General features: G+C 38.9%; 1 protein-coding gene across 3 annotated transcripts in view; it reads right to left on the bottom strand.

The window, feature by feature from the left end:
• Positions 1-19,009, bottom strand: part of SENP6 (SUMO specific peptidase 6) — an 84,678-nt gene that overhangs the window by 57,704 nt on the left and 7,965 nt on the right. For 2 of the 3 annotated variants that reach the window (XM_087776295.1, XM_087776294.1), the window contains exon 2: positions 5,496-5,589. The exons of the other annotated variant lie outside the window; for it this stretch is intronic. In XM_087776295.1, the coding sequence (XP_087632421.1) occupies positions 5,496-5,589 (94 nt within the window). The remainder of the gene's footprint in view (positions 1-5,495; positions 5,590-19,009) is intronic. 3 annotated transcript variants of the gene reach the window in all.

A 19,009-nucleotide genomic window follows, 5' to 3' on the forward strand; every position in this document is an offset into this window, starting at 1 on the left:
CCTTTCGGTAAAGAAGTTTTTCCTAATATCCAACCTAAACCTCCCCTGGTGCAACTTGAGGCCATTGCCTCTCGTCCTATCGCTTGTTACTTGGCAGAAGAGACTGACCCCCACCTCACTACAGCCTCCTTTCAGGTAGTTGTACAGAGCAATAAGGTCTCCCCTCAGCCTCCTCTTCTCCAGGCTAAACAACCCCAGCTCCCTCAGCCGCTCCTCATAAGACTTGTGCTCCAGACCCTTCACCAACTTCGTTGCCCTTCTTTGGACATGCTCCAGCACCTCAATGTCCTTCTTGTAGTGAGGGGCCCAAAACTGAACACAGTACTCGAGGTGCAGCTGCACCAGTGCTGAGTACAAGGGGAAAATCACTTCCCTAGTCCTGCTGGCCACACTATTCCTGATACAAGCCAGGATGCTATTGGCCCTCTTGGCCACCTGGGCACACTGCTGGCTCACATTCAGCTGGCTGTCGACCAACACCCCCAGGTCCTTTTCAGCCAGGCAGCTCTCCAGTCACTCTTCCCCAAGCCTGTAGCGTTGCATGGGGTTGTTGTGACCCAAGTGCAGGACCCAGCACTGACCCTTGTTCAATCTCATACAGTTGGCCTTGGCCCATCAGTCCAGCCTGTCCAGGTCCCTCTGTAGGGCTTTCCTACCCTCCAGCAGATCAACACTCCCAACGAACGTGGTGTCATCTGCAAACTTACTGAGGGTGCACTCAATCCCCTCGTCCAGATCACTGATAAAGATATTAAACAGAACTGGCCCCAATCCTCAGCCCTGGGGAACACCACTTGTGATTGGCCGCCAACTGGATTTAACTCCATTCACCACAACTCTTTGGGCCCAGCCATCCAGCCAGTTTTTTACCCAGCAAAGAGTACGCTCATCCAAGCCATGAGCAGCCAGTTTCTCCAGGAGAATGCTGTGGGAAACGGTGTTAAAGGCCTTACTAAAGTCCAGGTAGACAACATCCACAGCCTTTCCCTCATCTGCTAAGTGGGTCACCTTGTCATAGAAGGAGATCAGGTTAGTCAAGCAGGACCTGCCTTTCATAAACCCATGCTGACTGGGCCTGATCCCTTTGTTGTCCTGTACGTGCCGCATGGTGGCACTCAAGACTATCTGCTCCATAACCTTCCCTGGCACCCAGGTCAGGCTGACAGGTCTGTAGTTCCCCAGATCCTCCTTCTGACCCTTCTTGTAGATGGGCATCACATTAGCTAACCTCCAGTCAACTGGGACCTCCCCGGTTAGCTAGGACTGCTGATAGATGATGGAAAGTGGCTTGGTGAGCACTTCCACCAGCTCCCTCAGTACCCTTGGGTGGATTCCATCCAGCCCCATAGCCTTGCGTGTGTCTAAGTGGTGCAGCAGGTCACTAACCATCTCGCCTTGGATTATGGGGCCTTCATGCTGCTCCCCGTCCCTGTCTTCCAGCTCAGGGGGCTGGGTACCCAGACAAAAATATTCTCTTTACTTAAATCTAGTCACTTACCATTTGTTTAATGTTTTAAAACATTAAGAACTGTGCAATAGCTAGTTAGATACTTCAGTTTAATAGACCATGTTTTTAGTATTATCTACAAGCAACCCAAACTTTAAACCTCTGTTGATCATTGAGGTTACACTCCAATGAGCTGCAAGCAATATTTCTATCAACTACCAACTGATCCAGTCACATTTCAAATGTAACTGGAATTTCCTTCTGAAAACTCTTACATATAAAAGAGGAGGCTGACATATTTCCCCTCACAGCACACTATGTACATTATTTTAAATTACATGGTGGTAGGCAGCACATAAAAAAAGCCCTGATATCAGAGGCACAAGAGAAGCAGTAGTATTATTCAACTCATGCACAATGCCATCCCCTTAAAAATAACCTTAACTAAAACTGTTAAAAAATAAGTACTGAGGCTTTGAACTGAAAGTTTTTTATCAGTTTAAAGGCTATAGTGCTTTACTAACAGGGTCACAAAAGAAGCATAAAACATCTATAGAAATATGGGGGTGAGGTGGGGTTGGGTTGAGAAAGGAATAAGTATCTGAAAAAAGCTAAACAAATTAAAAAAAAAAAAAGTATCATTGCTTTTCCAGTCAGGAATACAAGGGAACAAGCAGTTTATCCCCCTAAATAAAAGAAAAAAAAAATTACAACTTTTTGAAAGAAAATGTTAGTTAAGAAAGGATACCATAGTGCAAATAAAGTAGACAGACCCCTTTATTTGTATTCAGTTTTTTGATAAGGCTATTATTGAACAAATCTCAGTGGAAGGCCCAAGTCTGGACTACTAAAAAAACAGTATGACAGCCAAGAGAAAACTGGGCCCATCAGTTTACAAAACCAATGTGGGATATATTTAGACATATTTCAAAAACATTTACCCAGATATTAAAAAAGAAGTAAATATAAATTATCCAAGACACTTCAAGAACAATCATCTGTAAAACCAGAAAGCATCTTACATTAATTTCAGAAACCAATTTAATTAATACATTACTTTGGCCATGTCTGCATAAGTCTTCCATCCTTTCATGTCTTCTACATAAGACACACATCATTTCCATCATTTATTCTGTGATGGTCTACACAGGTTTCAGTGTGTTCAACTGACCAACTGGTCTTTTTTTCTATTGTTCTACATAAAGGTTCCTCTTCTGTGTGGTCTCCAAGTACAAAGCAAGAAAAGTCTGAAGTCACTTGCTATCATCTTGATTGCTATCTTGAGTAGAGAAAATCTTGTACATCATCAAAAAATGTTACTTTTACTCTTTCAAGTGGACTGAAGATTATTTGCTGGCATTTACTGTGAGATAAGATACTTGTCAATACCATTTTGAATTTCCATAAGTCTAGTTCCATGCCAAGTATCAACTCTAGCAGCATTCGAAAATGTATATATTGTGTTGGGTGATTATTTATTTTTCCACATCATCTTCAGTTTACGGAAGTTTTTAGTCTTTTTGTGTTCATTACTTGACACCTTACGATTATGACACAGCCCATCTAATTCTCCAAATAAGGTAAATGACACACTTCTTTTAAAATAATCTACCTATTCTAAAAATCGCTTGGTAGGAGGTCATTAGCTACATATTTTGTGTTCATCTCACTGAGGAATGGTAATCCAAGCAGACATCCAGTACTGACCAACAACATTAGCACAGATCTCATGGGGTAATACAAGAATACAACCAGTCCTTTAAGTGCTGGAATGTTATTCTGGGGCCAGTTCAAAACAAACTTAGTGTGTGTCTGCCATTAAGAGGGCAAAAAGCTGTGGTAAGGTCAGACACTAAAATGCTAGTGCCTCAACAACAAGCATGAGATGCATCCAGATGCTTGCTTCAGATTTACAGCTTTCTCCACACAGAAATGCAGTAAATTACAAGCATTGCTAGTAAATATCAGCATACCATAGCAAATAAGAATGACATTTTTAATAAAATCGCCAGAATACATACTTATTGCATAGTATGCTCAAAATATTGGGGGGACACAACGCTTTATGCTGGAACAATTCTATGAACTAAAGCAGCTAATCTTTGAAATGTTCTGCTAAGGGTAAAGGGAATTTAGAAAGAAAAGGACAATTTACTGTCAAATCATTTGTTTTCTAGATTTCCTTCTGTCAGTATTCTGTTATACAAAGTAAAAACGTATCAGAACAGCAAAATACACAAATTATTTCAAAATGATCAAAGCTTACAATACCATTAAGACAAAAAAACAAAACCAAAACCAAAAAAACCCCAGGTGTTACGAAAAGTAAATATGCGGGCAGCTTAAAACATGCAGCTGTTTGAAGGGAGTGACAAGTTGCCTGAAATGGTATCAGAAGATGGGTAAGCAAAAAAAGGCAAGATCTCCAATTTAAATCAATTTTCAACTGTTCTTTTATCTAATACTTCCAGAGAAGATTCTGCATAATTCACAGGTATAAAAATGAATTACTAATGTGAGTAGGTAATAAAATTTCAATACTGGCTATGGGAAAACCGTTTCTCGTACAGAATATTTGAAAGGAATGAAAAATCACTTGGAAACATCACCTTAAAATCAGATACAATTATATAAAACAGATATTCCATAATCAGTTTTTCAAACTTTTTTTTTTTTCCAGCATCACTACACAATACATATCTCATTCTGTGTTCTTAAGTCAACATCAGCTGGAGACAGATGGAACACTGGAAGAAAAAAAAGCTGCTATGCTTATAAATGTGATTTATTTCTGAAGACAAGTAAAATGCAAATACTAACTGCATTGTATGTACTACCACTACACTTAAAACATGTTACTGTGCACCAGAAATGGATGTAAAATTGCTAAGAAAAAAAAGCAAGCTTAATTTTATAAAACCAAAATGCCCTTAGTTTGAGAACCTTTTAAAAAGTGGTTTTAACTTCTGATACAGTTCTGTTTTGACAAAAGCTCTTAATGCTTACCTCACATTTCAATGAACTCCTGAACTCATTTTTTAATGACTAAAACATCATATGTCTTAATGGTTTTGTAAGATTACAGCATAGCCTACTGCTGTAGCCTAAGCGGTTATATGTCTACTTTCCTATTTCCCTTCCAACACACAATATTTGGCAGAATATTACCTGTTAAAAATGCAACTCCATGGTGGTCTCTTTAGACTATTAGAGAGGCCAAGATACAAATTCATATAAGAATTATTTTTGTACTTAATTGCAGGATTCAGTTTCTCCTTAGTACAGAACCATAGCAGCCTTTTTAAACTTGCAGGTCCTACTCTCCAAATACCTAAGAACAACAAATAAACCTAACATGCATTCTTCATGCATGAAACTTGTTGTTCTTTTAACAACTGATTAGTCTTTTTGGAAATAAATATATTAATATTGAGAAAACATATTAGTAACAATAAAATGTCACAAGGACAAATTATGTATTCAAACTACATAAAGAGGGTTTAAGTTTTAGTCAAAATCCAAACATACTAAGTGAAGAAATAAACGATCAGGGAACAAAAACAGCCTTAACTCTACCCAGTGAGATAAGCACAAGGGAGAAAAACCTATGGTCTTTTAAGCTCAGTTTAACTTGATGTAGGCCTAGAGCTACTGAAGTATCTTAATCATAACTGTGAAGTACTGAGTAGCATCACCACTAAAAGGAAAAACTGAAGCTGCTTGGATACCCTACCTTTCCTTTGCCTTACTTTGCATATTAACATATTTCTTGTCTGTCTACCTTAGACTTACACAGTAGCTCCAAAGACAATTGCAACATTTTTGAAATATACTGTGCCCTATGTTGTAAGCACCATGTTCACAATTAAATTTACATTATAATGCATTTTTATATGGCAATACTATTTAAAATAATCACTTCTTTGAAATAATTTTTCTTAATTTCTGAAATTTTTAAGATATATATTGTTTCTTATTAATAAATTGCAAAAAAGTATTTCTTTATAGACAGTTATACTTTCAATAGCCTAGATAAAAGCATCCTTACTCTTTCTCTGCATCTCCTTCACTTTCTTCTGCATGATCAAAGCTCCAATTATTTTTAAAACCTCCATCTCTCCTGGACTGTGATCTATCCAAAGCTGAAATGAGAACAAGTTAAGGTAAGTCTTGATTTCAAGCTGAGTTATTAATCAACACAAACTAGAGGAGTAAACCAGATGTACATATTTTCCCCAAGAATTCATTTTGTTGATGTCAATGTTTAACTGTCATTTGACAAAATAAGTTCATCAATGCAGTGGTGACTCATTTTCATAAAGTATCTGTCAATATTTTGATTACTAATGCAATGAGTTAACAAGCTATCAAAAATTATGACATGAGGTGGTTTTACAAAGATTTCAACTGTTTTACTGACACCTGTAAATGTAAGGGTTCCTTCTCTGATATGAACTATATGCCACATGCAGAAAGGGTCCTAAAATTTATTATTTAAATGTCTAATACCCAAGCACATATTTTATTTTTCCATAGAAAAGCAACAGTTCTGAACTGCCCCAGGTACAATTTCAACATATTATGCTTTTTTTTAAATTCAACATCTGACACTGACCTGAATTAACATCTGAAGCTAATTGAAATTTCAGTGTTACCATCAACTAAGTAAAAACCTGAACTTTCTGAGAACAGTCACACTACATCAAATTTCAGATTCATCTACTGCAATATCCAACAGTATGGAGATTTTCATATAATATGATGGCATGGGGGTATTCTTAAGCAAAGGAGATCCAGAGCATGGAGACAGCACTCATTAAGGCAAGGCACTGTTCACCCCGGGGCCCTAATTATTGCGACTAAGAGCTGTCTCACACAAATTCTGTATGACAAACTATGCAGCAGCTTTGATTTTGGTATAATTTAAATGTATCTTTTCTTATTATGTTTTTCTTTACATAGTTGGAAATGCATTTAGAAATAATGAATGCAACTCTATGTTTTGACAGAAAAGAAAAAAAAAAAATCACAACCAACAACAGATGTCTAGGATAAAGTATAAACAGTGCACACAGAAATATTTATCACATATTCAACCTCTGCTTCCAGCTACTTGCATCTACCGAGGACTTCCTGAGCCATGGGTGATATTTTTGTGTTTAACAGCATTTTTCTTCTCCCTGCTTACTTTTTTAATCAACCCTACTTTATAGAATCAACAGCATCTTGCAGCAGGTAGTACCTCAGCTTAATTATACATTATATGAGTAAGTATCTGGTTTTGTTTGTCCTGATTCAATCTGGTATCTTTTTGCTCCCACTTAGTACTCCACTCCTTCAGTTCTTGTACTTTGGAAGATAGTAATAAGTAATGCTTCCCTATTCACTCATGATTGCATAGATCTCTGTTGTGTTCTTTCACGGTCATCCTTTTCCCCGGCAGAAAAAAGAAAAAAAACTCAAGTGTTTTTAATTTTTCCTCAAATAAAAGCTGTTTCATGCCTTTAAATCACTCTCAATGCTTCTCTCTGAACCTCTTCTAGTCTACTGTACCCCTTTTGAGATGAGAAGAGGATACCAATGAGGAATATTCAAGATGCATATGTGCCATGAATTTCTACAGAAGCAGCACGATGTTTCTGTTTTGTTCTTTATTCCTTTCCTAATAAGTCTTAATACTGGATTGGCTGTTTTCACTGCTGTGGAGAATGACATTGATCTTTATGTACTAGATAATTCCATCTTTCACTCATGGTTGGTAAGAACCAGTTCAGAGCCAATCATTGTCTACAAAAATTCTTTCCTACTCCTCATTCACTGAGATTACTTGGCATTTACCTACACTGAATTTCATGTATGATTTCAATCCACATAACTCAAAACCTCAGCATTGGCTATTTCCTTTAAACAGCCAGCCATTACACTAACCCAAGTGAAGTCTGAAACATCTACAAACTTTGTCACCTCACTATCAAACCCTTTTCCTTGTATCTGTGCACCAACGTCAACAGAGAACCTTGTGGAATTCAATGGGTTACTCCTTCTATTTCAAAACGAACCATTTTTGCCCTCTCTTTCCATCTGTTGCCAGTTGTTTTATAAAACTTTCCATTTTATTCAGAGGCAATTTAGCCTCTCCAAAAGCCTTTGGTAAAGGACTTTAGAGAGGGAATGATGAAATTAATTCTGGTCTTCGTTATCTTTTCTAAGACTTTGGGTTGTACGGTCACAAAGCTCACCGATGTAAAGTTCCTCAAATACCTCCACTGCCTTTTTAAAAAGCTGGTATCATATGAGCTACCTTCTTCACCTGTAGCAGAAAGACAATGCAAACCAATAAGTAACACCCTACAGTCATTAGCTCCTTTACCGCTGAGTTTCTCTTGCAACCCTTGCATGAATGGTTTGATCCTCCTGCCTTGTTCATTGTTTGCTTAATGTACTGCAATTTCTTCCAGTGATGTTTCGTTTTGAGTCATATACTCTATCACATTCCTTCTTAAGAAATATTCTGGCATAAAGACCTCTATAAGTGTTACCAAAGTGGGTGCAAGCAATTCTGTTTCTCAGCTATGACCTTATATTCTCCAAAGCAACCTTTTACAATTGGGTTGTCTACTGACCCTACAGATACTCCAGAAACTCTTTTCTGAGTTTGAAGAAATACTTAACAGTAGCTTTTATGCCTGTTGGGAGTTATTCATCAAAAATTTTTTTGCCTGCCTCATTAGAATTATAGGTTTAATCCACCAGCTTTTTTATTATTCTCTATTTTCATCATTCAGACAAAAGTTCAGATTCAAGAAGGATGATGTTTTATTTCAGACATCCCCCCTTACCCTTCTGTTTAGCCATGCCAACATTTTGGAGTGCCGTTTGAGTTCTATTTAAATAAGCAGCACGCATGTGCTGTGAGCCTCAAATATGGTGTCTTTAAATAACTCCCAAGCTGTCTGCAAGTATTTTACACTCCGGCTGCATCTTTTAGTGTCCCTTCAAAGAGTTTCTTAAGATCTTCGGTAGTCCTTTTTCTGAATTAATCATTTCTGTATCAATTGGTTTTCCTTCAGGTTTAGAAATTCAGCATCCTTGCAGGACATTATGTACTTCACGAACACCTTGCAAGCTTCTCCAGCAATACTCACTATGTGCTGCAGAACAAGTACATCCAAGAGTCCCAGTTCCACATGAAAGGCAATTGCTGAAGCACACTGCCACTTCTTTTTGTGCACCATGTTTTCCTCTAGAAGGAGAACTGGAAGGTAGTGTTTCACTGAGACTTCCCGCAGTATCTGTGTCTGCTATTCCTGCAGCTTTTAGAGTTTCTCTTAACCGGTTACAACAGTCATCATCCTGGTCAAGTAATTGGTAATATAATTACAATGTCACATTTTTTACATAGTCCTTGAATCTATCTGGATTTCTCGTAACTTTTGGAGCCATTTAAGTCTGATCTGACTTTAACATTTTGTGGAGCGTACAGTACTTCTTCAATCAACACAATCGATTCTTCACCAGTCCCCCTTTAGTCTCAATTTGTCCTAATGTCCCCCTAACTGTTTTCTTTCTACCTAATTTCAAATAAGTTAATTCTGTCAGTTTCCAGTTCTCCCATTTTACCTAAAATATTTTTGTAGGTTTCTTCACACAAATGAAGTAAACACTTTTCTTTGTATGGGGTTTCTTTTGGTTCTTTTTCTATTTAAATCAGACTATTTGTACATGATTTTCTACATCAGTTCCTACCTTAGTTTTACCAACGTCAGTAGAGGTCTTTTTTTTTTTTTTTTTAATACTTTTATTCACTGAGCATAAATTATATCAAACCATGTGCTGCTCCAGATGCATCAGCCTCCCCCTGCTCTAGGTGCCACGAGACTAGTTCTATTTTTGTTTTGAGAAAATCCATCCCCGTTGCACAGAACTTCCTCTCTAAAGAAGGCATTTGCAGATGTTAACTCATCTTCCCTGCACATTTTTTCTCACGTTGCAACTGTCCATTTTTGTGGCCCTGCACCTGCTACAGAAGATGCTAAGATTTCTACCACAGGCACCAATGCTACCAGCTCTTCTGTTGCATTCCCTACACATCTTCAGGTATCTTATGAAGTTTACCATCTCTGCTCCCAAGAGACAACTCGCCACAGGTTCTGTCTACTGTCATAAACCCAGGAACCTCTTTGTGCAATAATCCAGTCCACCGCTACAAACCAGCTCTGTTCACTCGGCTCTGGAGCAATTTTCACTCTCTCTAGCATTCTTGGTCCTACCAAAAATGCAAATCTAGAAGTATACCATCATGTTAGCCAGATTGTTCACCTAACAGTTACTTGATCTGAATGGTCACTTGGGATCTGATTCTATACGTGACTGTTTTGTGTTGTTTTTTTGTTGGGTTTTTTTTGTTTTTTTTTTTTTAACAGGGATAACATGTCATCTGTCATACAAGCTAAGTTTCTAACTATTTTGTAGTAAGACTTAAGTTTGGAACTTCTATGTTGCAATTTTTACTACGTATACTGTCAAGACCATTTTAATGGGCAACGTACATTCATAAGCAGAAGGTGAAAATATTCAAATAAGCAGACCTGGCCCTAAGATACTGAGCCAACAGAAGTCAATTGTTATGCCTCTGCCCAAGAAAGGCAGCATGATGGAGCAGATTTCACTAGCAATGACAAATTATTTTTCCTCCCACTATAAGCTCCCTTTGGTGCTGTTATACTGAGGGAGGTGAGCAATTCTGAGCCCCAGAAACTAGATGGAATTTAAATGGACATCTTAAACAGGTGTATCTAACATATATCACTGCTTTTTAAAATAACCGTGATCAGTTACATGTCATTTTTAAAAAGCCAATTATAACAGTTTCTTGAAAATATAATTCCTATTTTAGTTTTTATTAAAACTTTTGTGGCATTATTAACCACATCCTGAAGCCACCCTTTTAAAAATCCCCATATTGTCTTTTTGCGTAAAACTCAATTAACAAATTTTGGACTACAAAACAAAGTATGCTTGTAGGAAGAATGGCAAAAAGCAGATTAACACCTTTAAGTTACTTTGTGTGGATACTGTTATGTAAACTCCTTTAGCAGGAGCTTCTCTCATTCAATGGTGTCATTAAGCAATTCCTAAATGGGAAGAAAAAGTTCACAGTGAATCTCCATGAAATAAGAGCAAAGTTGTGCATTTGCAAAAAAAAAAAAAAAAACCACACCTTTAAAATTCTGCCTGCCTAAAACACTGACATGAGGAGCGACATATACAGTATTTAGTGAAGTCCTAGTGTTCAACAGAAGATATCATCTTAGAAGAATTTTTTGCATGTCTGGTACCCTGTGCTCTAAGGCCAATTATTCCATATGAATCTATATTACAGCTGACCAGAAAAACATACCTATTTCTTTTTATTGTTTTGGATATGATACTGTATTGTGGTAAGGATCTGGTAGCGGGAGGGCTACAGGGTTGGCTCCAAGATGGACCTGCCGCTGGCCAAGGCCAAGCCCATCAGCGATGGTGGTAGCACCTCTGGGATAACATATTTAAGAAGGGGGAAAAAAGAACTGCGCAATTGCAGTCAGAGAGACGAGTGAGAATATGTGAGAGAAACAACTCTGCAGACACCAAGGTCAGTGAAGAAAGAGGGGCAGGAGGTGCTCCAGGCACCAGAGCAGATTCCCCTGCAGCCTGTGGAGGACCCCACGCTGGAGCAGGAGGATGCCCGAAGGAGGCTGTGACCCCATGGGAAGCCTGCACTGGAGCAGGTTTGCTGCCAGGACTTGTGACCCTGCGGGGGACCCACGCTGGAGCAGTCTGTTCCTGAAGGACTGCACCCCGTGGAAAGCACGCACGCTGGAGCAGTTCATGAAGAACTGCAGGCCATGGGCAGGACTCACATTGGAGAAGTTCATGCAGGACTGTCTTCTGTGGGAGGGACCCCACGCTGGAGCAGGGAAGAGTGTGAGGAGTCCTCCCCCTGAGGAGGAAGGAGCGGCAGAGGCAACATGTGATGAACTGATAGCAACCCCCATTCCCCATCCCCCTGCGCCGCTCGGGGGGGAGGAGGTAGAGAAAAATCAAGAGTGAAGTTGAGGCTGGGAAGAAGGGAGGGGTGGGGGGAAGGTGTTTTTAGATTTGCTCTTATTTCTCATTATCCTACTTTGATTTGATTGGTAATAAATTAAACTAATTTCCCCAAGTCAAGTCTGTTTTGCCCATGACTGTAATTGGTGAATGATCTCTCCCTGTCCTTATCTCGACCCACGAGCCTTTCATTATATTTTCTCTCCCCTTGTTCAGCTGAGGAGGGGAGTGACAGAGGGGCTTTGGTGGGCACCTGGCATCCAGCCAGGGTCAACCCACCACAGATGGCAGATGCATTTACTGGCCACACAAAGAACAACTTTTCTCGGAAAGCAACTTTTTCAGATGTATCACTGGATTGCCAGAAGAACTCCCCACCACCCTGGAATACAGCAGTAGAGACTTTAAGGTTTCAATTACAACACCCAGAAGCTTTTACAAGTCCTTCATCAGCTGAGATCACATCTCTTTCTGTGTTTCCAAGAACCACCCTAAATATGAAGCTTAAACCAAACAAAGGTTTGGTTTAGGACCAAGGAGTTTTTCCAGGAGGACCTGAAGTTTACATTCTTTTTCCCTAGTTACACTGGTCTGAAAAAAAAGAAATAATACAAGCCTCATCTCACAAATGCTTAGACCATCACAACTGCAACCAACTTATCAGATACTGCAGCATTCACACAAAAAATGCAAATTAATTTAAATGTGCTCAGAATCATTGCCTTCATCCAGACTCATATTTAAGTAAATTAAAAAGAATGCTGCTGAGCTTTCTAATCTGTTGTTCATTTAGAGTCATCACATATATTGTTAAGAGGATACAAGTACTCATAAAAATCTGACACAGAAATATTTTTTAATTGTTTCACTTTCCCTGTTGCTTCATTGTTCTTTCAGACAGGCTTCTTCAGGCTTCTATGCAAAACAGCTTTTTATCTTCCAGCTTTGATACCATCAGCTCTAGTACGTCAACTGCGTAACCAGAGTGAGGCTGCATTTTCACATTCTGAAGCATTCACTACATGAACAGGTTTACGCACCCCTCACGCTTCCTAAAAGCTGGGGCTTCTTGCTCCTGTCCTGCACCCTGCGTACGTCAGCAGAGCTGCTTCTTCACTGCAAGCAAACCTGGGGAAGGAAACTAATTCAGGCAAAAACACCTTGAGAGGCAGGGGAGGGGGAAAGTTATCTTTCAACCATATCAGTTCCCTCTTCTGTTCAACCACACTATCATAGCACAGCTGTGACAGCACAGCAGAGGTAAGGGGCATCCAGGAACTGAGGTTGTTTTAGGCACTAAGGATACCAAAGGAACCTGCATGGAACCATAACCTAACCTATATTTATAGGTACAGTTTTAGAGATCTATTGCTTAAAAGATGCCTTAACTTTCCTCTCCCTAAATTAGCTGCAGATGCAAAAAACCTGTCAAAATCACTTCCAGTAATAGGCAGTAATCATAGTAAGCGAGATATTACATGAAGCACAGAGTTCAGTAGTAAAGTTCTATGATACCAGTGCAACAGATACAAAGTATGGACATTCTTTCACACATGACGTCAATTTAATTTCTCAGATGGCTAATAAAAAAACCCCATCCTTTCAAGAATGTGATGTCAACAGTAAGCCAGTGATAAATACAGAGCATCCACTCCTGGACAAAAAGTTTGCAAAGAAAAAGCATTTATAAGAGGTCTGTAGTTCAAAGATGGAAAATCATCTGCATATTCTGGTAGGGTTGCCTACAGTGCAGAATATCATGTAGAATGATTGGACTCAGGAACACAGAACTGTGTAAGTTTGATCATTTGCTGAACTGCGTTTAACATTTTCTAAGTATTAACAAGGGGTAATAGAAGAAGATAAAAGGACAATAGAGCTTTGAAGTATGTTAAACATTTTCTTTGCAATGTCTTTGAAGGTTTTTCTGGTAAGAGGAGTGGTAACCACACAATGGATAACTAGTGTTTCTTGACCTTTTCTACCGATTCTCCCAATAGAGATGTAGACATATCACCCAAGGATGCTGCCCTTATGATAGCATCAGAAAACAATGCAGAAGTCCTTCAAGAGAGCTTCTTGATTTACACTAGCAGCAAAAGGAATGCTAAGGAAAATGTGGGCCCGCTGCTCAATGAGAGAGGAACGTAGTGACAAAGGACATGGAAAAAACTGAAGAACTTGATCCTCTTTTTTTTTTTTTTTTTTGCCCCTCCAGATTTCACTGTTAAGTTCTGCCCTCTGACCTCCCAGTTCCCCAAGTTTACCAGCAGAATCTGTGGGAGTGCAACATCACTCATTGTTAAGGGAGATATGATTAAGGAACACTTAAGCCAGTTGTACATGTAGAAGTCCACAGGATCAGACAGGATGCATCTGATGGTGTTGAGGAAGCTTGCCAATGTCACTGTTAGGCCACTCTACATTATCTTTGAAAGGCCATGGCATGAAAGAGATTCCCAATGACTGGAAAAACATCATACCTATCTTCAAGATGGGCAACAAAGACGATCTGGTGAACTGCAGGCTAGTCTTCTTCACCTCAGCCCCCCATAAGGTTATGGATCAAATCTTCTAGGAATCCATTCCCAGCTACGTGATGACAAGAAGGTGAACAGCCAGCATGGATTTGCCAAGGGCAATTTGTGCCTGACTAACCCAACTGCATTCTACAGTGAGATGGTTGGCTGTGTAGGTAAGGGGAGAGCAATGGGTGTTGCAAGGCCTTTGACATGATCTCCCACAAGCCAGACGAGAGAGATATGGACTGAGTAAATGAATGAGAAGGTGAGGGGAAAACCAGCTGGACTGTTGGGGTCAAAAGGTGATGACTAGCAGTACAAATCCAGCTGTTAGCATCCCTCAGCAATCAGTACTGGAGTCAATACGGTTTAATGTCTTTATTGATAATCTGGATGCTGGGACCAAGTGCACTCAGCAAGTTTGCAGACGATACCAAATAGGGGGAAGTAGCTGATACACTGGAACCCAGGGCTGCTATTCAGAGGGACCTGACAGGCTGAAGAAATGGTCTGACAAGAACCTTATGAAGTTCAACAAAAGCAAATGCAAAGTCCTACATCTGGGACCAAATAAGCCCATGCAGCAGTGCAGGCTGGGTGACGACTGGCTAGGAAGCAGCTCTTCCAAGAGGATGTGCGGGTCTCAGTGGCCAACAAATTGAACATGGGCTGGCAGCACACCCCCACGGCAAGGAAGGCCAACCACATGACATATTAGCAAAAGTTCAGCTAAGAGATGTGACTCTTCCCTTCCATAGGGCACTTTCATATGAAACTAACCGGAGTACTGCATTCAGTTTTGGGCTCTCCAGTATAACAAAGGTATTGACACACTAGAGCAAGTTCAGTGATGAGCTGTCAAGATAGCCAGGGGGATCGAACACATGACATATAAGGGGAGACTAAAACACCTGGGTTTATTCAGTCTTAAAAAGGGGAGAAGGGAGACCTTTTTGCTGTCTTCAAATACCTAGTGGGAAGGCAGAGAGAAAATAAAGCCAAACTCTCCACAGAGATGCACAGCAAAAGGACAAGAGGCAACGGATACAAGCCCGAACGAAGAAAATTCCAACTCAGTGAAAGAATTTATTTTTTACCATGAGGGTGCTCAAGAGGTTGACCTGTGAGGCCATAAAGACTGAATAAAGCCCTGAGCAACCTGCCCTAACTGGGCTTGGTTTGGACAGGAGGTTCCAACCCACATGATTCCAACCAGCAGTCAAGTGAAACCAGTGACTACTCATAGGTACAAAGCATCACCTAAGGCAACTGCACCATCATCACAAACACTTCCAAAATGAAGTACCTCAGTCACTTTCCTTCTTTTCTCTCTCTCAATAAGTCTGCCACCCACCCAAACTTTCCAGACAAGTAAAATAATTTAAATAACATGAAAAGCAGGATCCAACAATAAAGGAGGAAAAAAAAAACAAACAACAAACAAATAAACAGAAAAGCAATTTTTTCATCTCCAGCATTATAAATATATATAATTCTCTACTTATGTAAGACCTCTATTGCTAGACTGGAGATATACTAAAAATTCAGAAAGTAAGAAGAAAGTTTCAGTGGTTTTATAGGAAAGATAAATATAGGAGAGGTATCTTCCTATTTTATAGGAAAAAATGGAGGATAAAAGGTTAGGATGAGCTAGGGACAATTTCTAAACTGCCTGCTGATTTACTCTCAAAATGTGAAAAAGTATATAAAGCTAACAAGCAATTTCAAGGAAGATGACTCTTGAACAAGAATTCCAGAATATGATTTCTGTGGCAAATCAGTATGTGATGTTAATCACATATGATCTCAAATTCTGAACACTGGAAGTTTTATAAGATAAGCAAAACACAGCAGGAAACCTTACAGTGTATTATGTATGTGATTTGCACACTTCTGATTTTAGACTTAGTTATGCACCATGGGATCCATTTTCATAAAAAAAAGCTAAGCTTGTGCGACTGAGAATATAGCAGCACTAAACAAACAGCAATCTATTTTTAGAAAGTGCTGAAAGGCAGTTATATACAGAATAAGATTAATAACCTAGCCTAACTACCTGGAAATTAGGCAACCAACACTTTGAGAAGGTTTCCAGGTTTGCTGCAATAATTGGAACATCAGGTTGAAATAAAGCACTGCATCTACATACCAAAAGGAAGAAGAAAAACAAAAAAATCAATAATTTGTATTATTTAGCACTTCTGGATTTATCCTGCAAACTTTCAAAGATGCTGTTGGACAGATATTATCCCTTCCATAAAAACATTCAGAAATTAAAGTCCAGAAATGTTCCATGACTTTTACAGCAAAATAACTTGCAAATGTAGGACAGAAGAATCTCTAAAATGTAACTAAAGCAGAAAAAAGTGAGACACTTCTCTGATGTTGTCAATTGTTCAAAAATCACCTGAAATGGACAGCAAAAAAAGCACACATAAAGAAAACACTCAAAACCCAAGAAAACCTCAATAATTTGGTCAAATGAAAAAGGCACATCTTAGAAAAATCTGAGTACGGAAAGGACAAAAGGAGGATGAAAGAGTTAGTTAAACTCTAAGCTGTGAGAAAAATTTGCATTTGCCTTTCTGTAAAGGCCAAAGACCTGGTTTTTTCCCTATTCTTAGTGACACTGGCAAGCTTTCATACCCATATGAGAGGACAGTCAGCTGGATTAGATTGCTGATATGGCTGAAAAGTAATACAGACTAGCTCCACCAACACTTCCCCCCCCCCCGCTAGGATTAGTTTTCTGCCAATTTAGTTCCTTCAGCCAACTTGCCATGAAGCCAGAGAAGTGCAAAGCTGTGAGCACGCTGCCTCTGGAAGGGGCAGCAGGACTGTCACTCTGAGCAGCACAGAGCAGTTAGGTAGGCCTGGCTGTGTTGTAAATTGCTGTTACAATTACTTGCATGGCCATACAGTATGGCCCCACACACGGGGACTGCTAAGAGTTAGAAAATGACTCTGCAAATACACACACAGTTAAAAATCAAGTAAATATATATTTTTATTAAAAAAAAAAAATCAAAGAAATGCAACACAAATATAGGCAACAGCCTCCTGCTCACACACTGTATACTTCAACTCCCTTTGCAACTAGAGAACATCCATGCAGTGAGGCATGATGCAATGCAACTACATTACTGCATTAAAAACACAGAAATCTTTCTAATGGAAGTATCAAACTTCACTAGACCTAACAACAACGAGTTTAAGGAACACTGACAGCTGCTAATTAAACCACAGTATGCTAAAATTCACTAAGCAGGCTTTATTTTTAAAAGGCTAAAAAACAACTTTAACATCCCTGGAAAAACAAACATTTTCTTAGTAATTACTTGTAAAGGCAGTGAAGATGAGGAAGTGCTATCGATCAACTAATTTTTAATATAACAAAATAACTAACACATGCCAGCTCGCTAACTGCACCCAGTTATGAACCTACTTTTCAAGAAATATCACTCAAAAGACAGGTAAGGCAGAACATCCAACTTCTTAAGAGACCATCCTGCAACGGGAGATGAGTGAGTTTCAGCCACCTTCATTCAAACATGAAACTCACGCTTACCTTGATCTATCAGTTCTTTCTATCACATGGCACAGAGTAAGTCTTTCTTCCAAGTAAGGAGCAGTGCCTTTTCCATCTAACAAAGGCCTTGCTAAATGACGAAGAACTTCACTACATTAATGACAGATATTTATTTTTTGTGGTATTCATCAAGTAATGATTCAGCTACAACATATTTGCCTTATGGAAGAACTAGTAATCTCAGTTAAAGGTTTACTGCCCCACTGTGCCAGGTATATGCAATCATAATAACCTGGACCAAAGTAGTCCAGAAGTTCAGTTTTGAAAGTTTATTCCCAATTGTAAAGGATCCTTAAATTGCCTCTTGAGCAGTAAGCCTTGGTAGAAATAAAAGTTACAATGGACTCTAGTAAGTGTTTCTAAAAGAAGTGCAATTGTAAGTACAAAACCTAACATCTACTGCATAGTTCAAATTCTCATCTAATGGGCTCTTGAATAATCTTTCTGTTAGACTGTCGTATTAAATTCTGTCATCAGCAGGATATTCATATTTTGCTAAACAAGCCATAAAAATTGGACATGCCAAACAAACATACCATTATATCCTACAACATTAATAAAAATACATCAGTAGAATGAATTTTAGTACAAGTGCAACAACTGTATGGCACTGGATAAAAACATTCTCATGAAAATAACAAATATTTTTGCAGCTGTTTCTTACAGACATAAACGTCTAAGATTACATAATATTAATCATGTCATATAGTATTGTTTTACCACAGTAGCAAAATATTATTGGCATTTATCATTTCTAAAACATAGTTGTGGCAAGTCTTATTAAAAAAACAAACAAACAAAAAACCACAACAACAGGGAGATTTTGCTCCAGCTACAGCTTATACGATCTGAAAACAAACAAACAAAAACCCAGGAAGGCTTCCCACAGAGTTTCTGAATTGTCACTTTATTTATAATCTTTATATTTCTTTATTTATAATCATTCAAGATTCAGTCAGAGAAAGATATCCCAGATTCAGTCAGAGAAAGATATCCCAAATTCAATGTCTTTCACTCCAAATTATTCTTTCATAGGAATTACTGGGACATACATTCAGAAATGTTTCCTTGCCTCATGCAGCACTTACAACACTTGCCCGTTAACAAAAACTTTTTAAAGGCCTGCTGACCAACCTGGGAAGAATAACCACAGCCTATTAATTTATTCCCTCCAGTCTCCAGCCTTCACCATAAACTTGTTCTGCACAGAAGTTACCTGTTATTTAAAATAATTGAATTTCCCTGGGCAGAATAAAGCTGATGTTACACAAAAGTATTTATTCTAAAGTTTAAGTTACATATGACACCTTAACCTGACTTTTAACAGCTCACCAGAGATGAAAGGGGGAATATCCTGCTCCT

Source organism: Nipponia nippon, unplaced genomic scaffold (genome assembly GCF_047370975.1).
Source record: "Nipponia nippon isolate SJK-2023a ecotype South Korea unplaced genomic scaffold, ASM4737097v1 scaffold_4, whole genome shotgun sequence".
NCBI lineage: Eukaryota > Metazoa > Chordata > Aves > Pelecaniformes > Threskiornithidae > Nipponia > Nipponia nippon.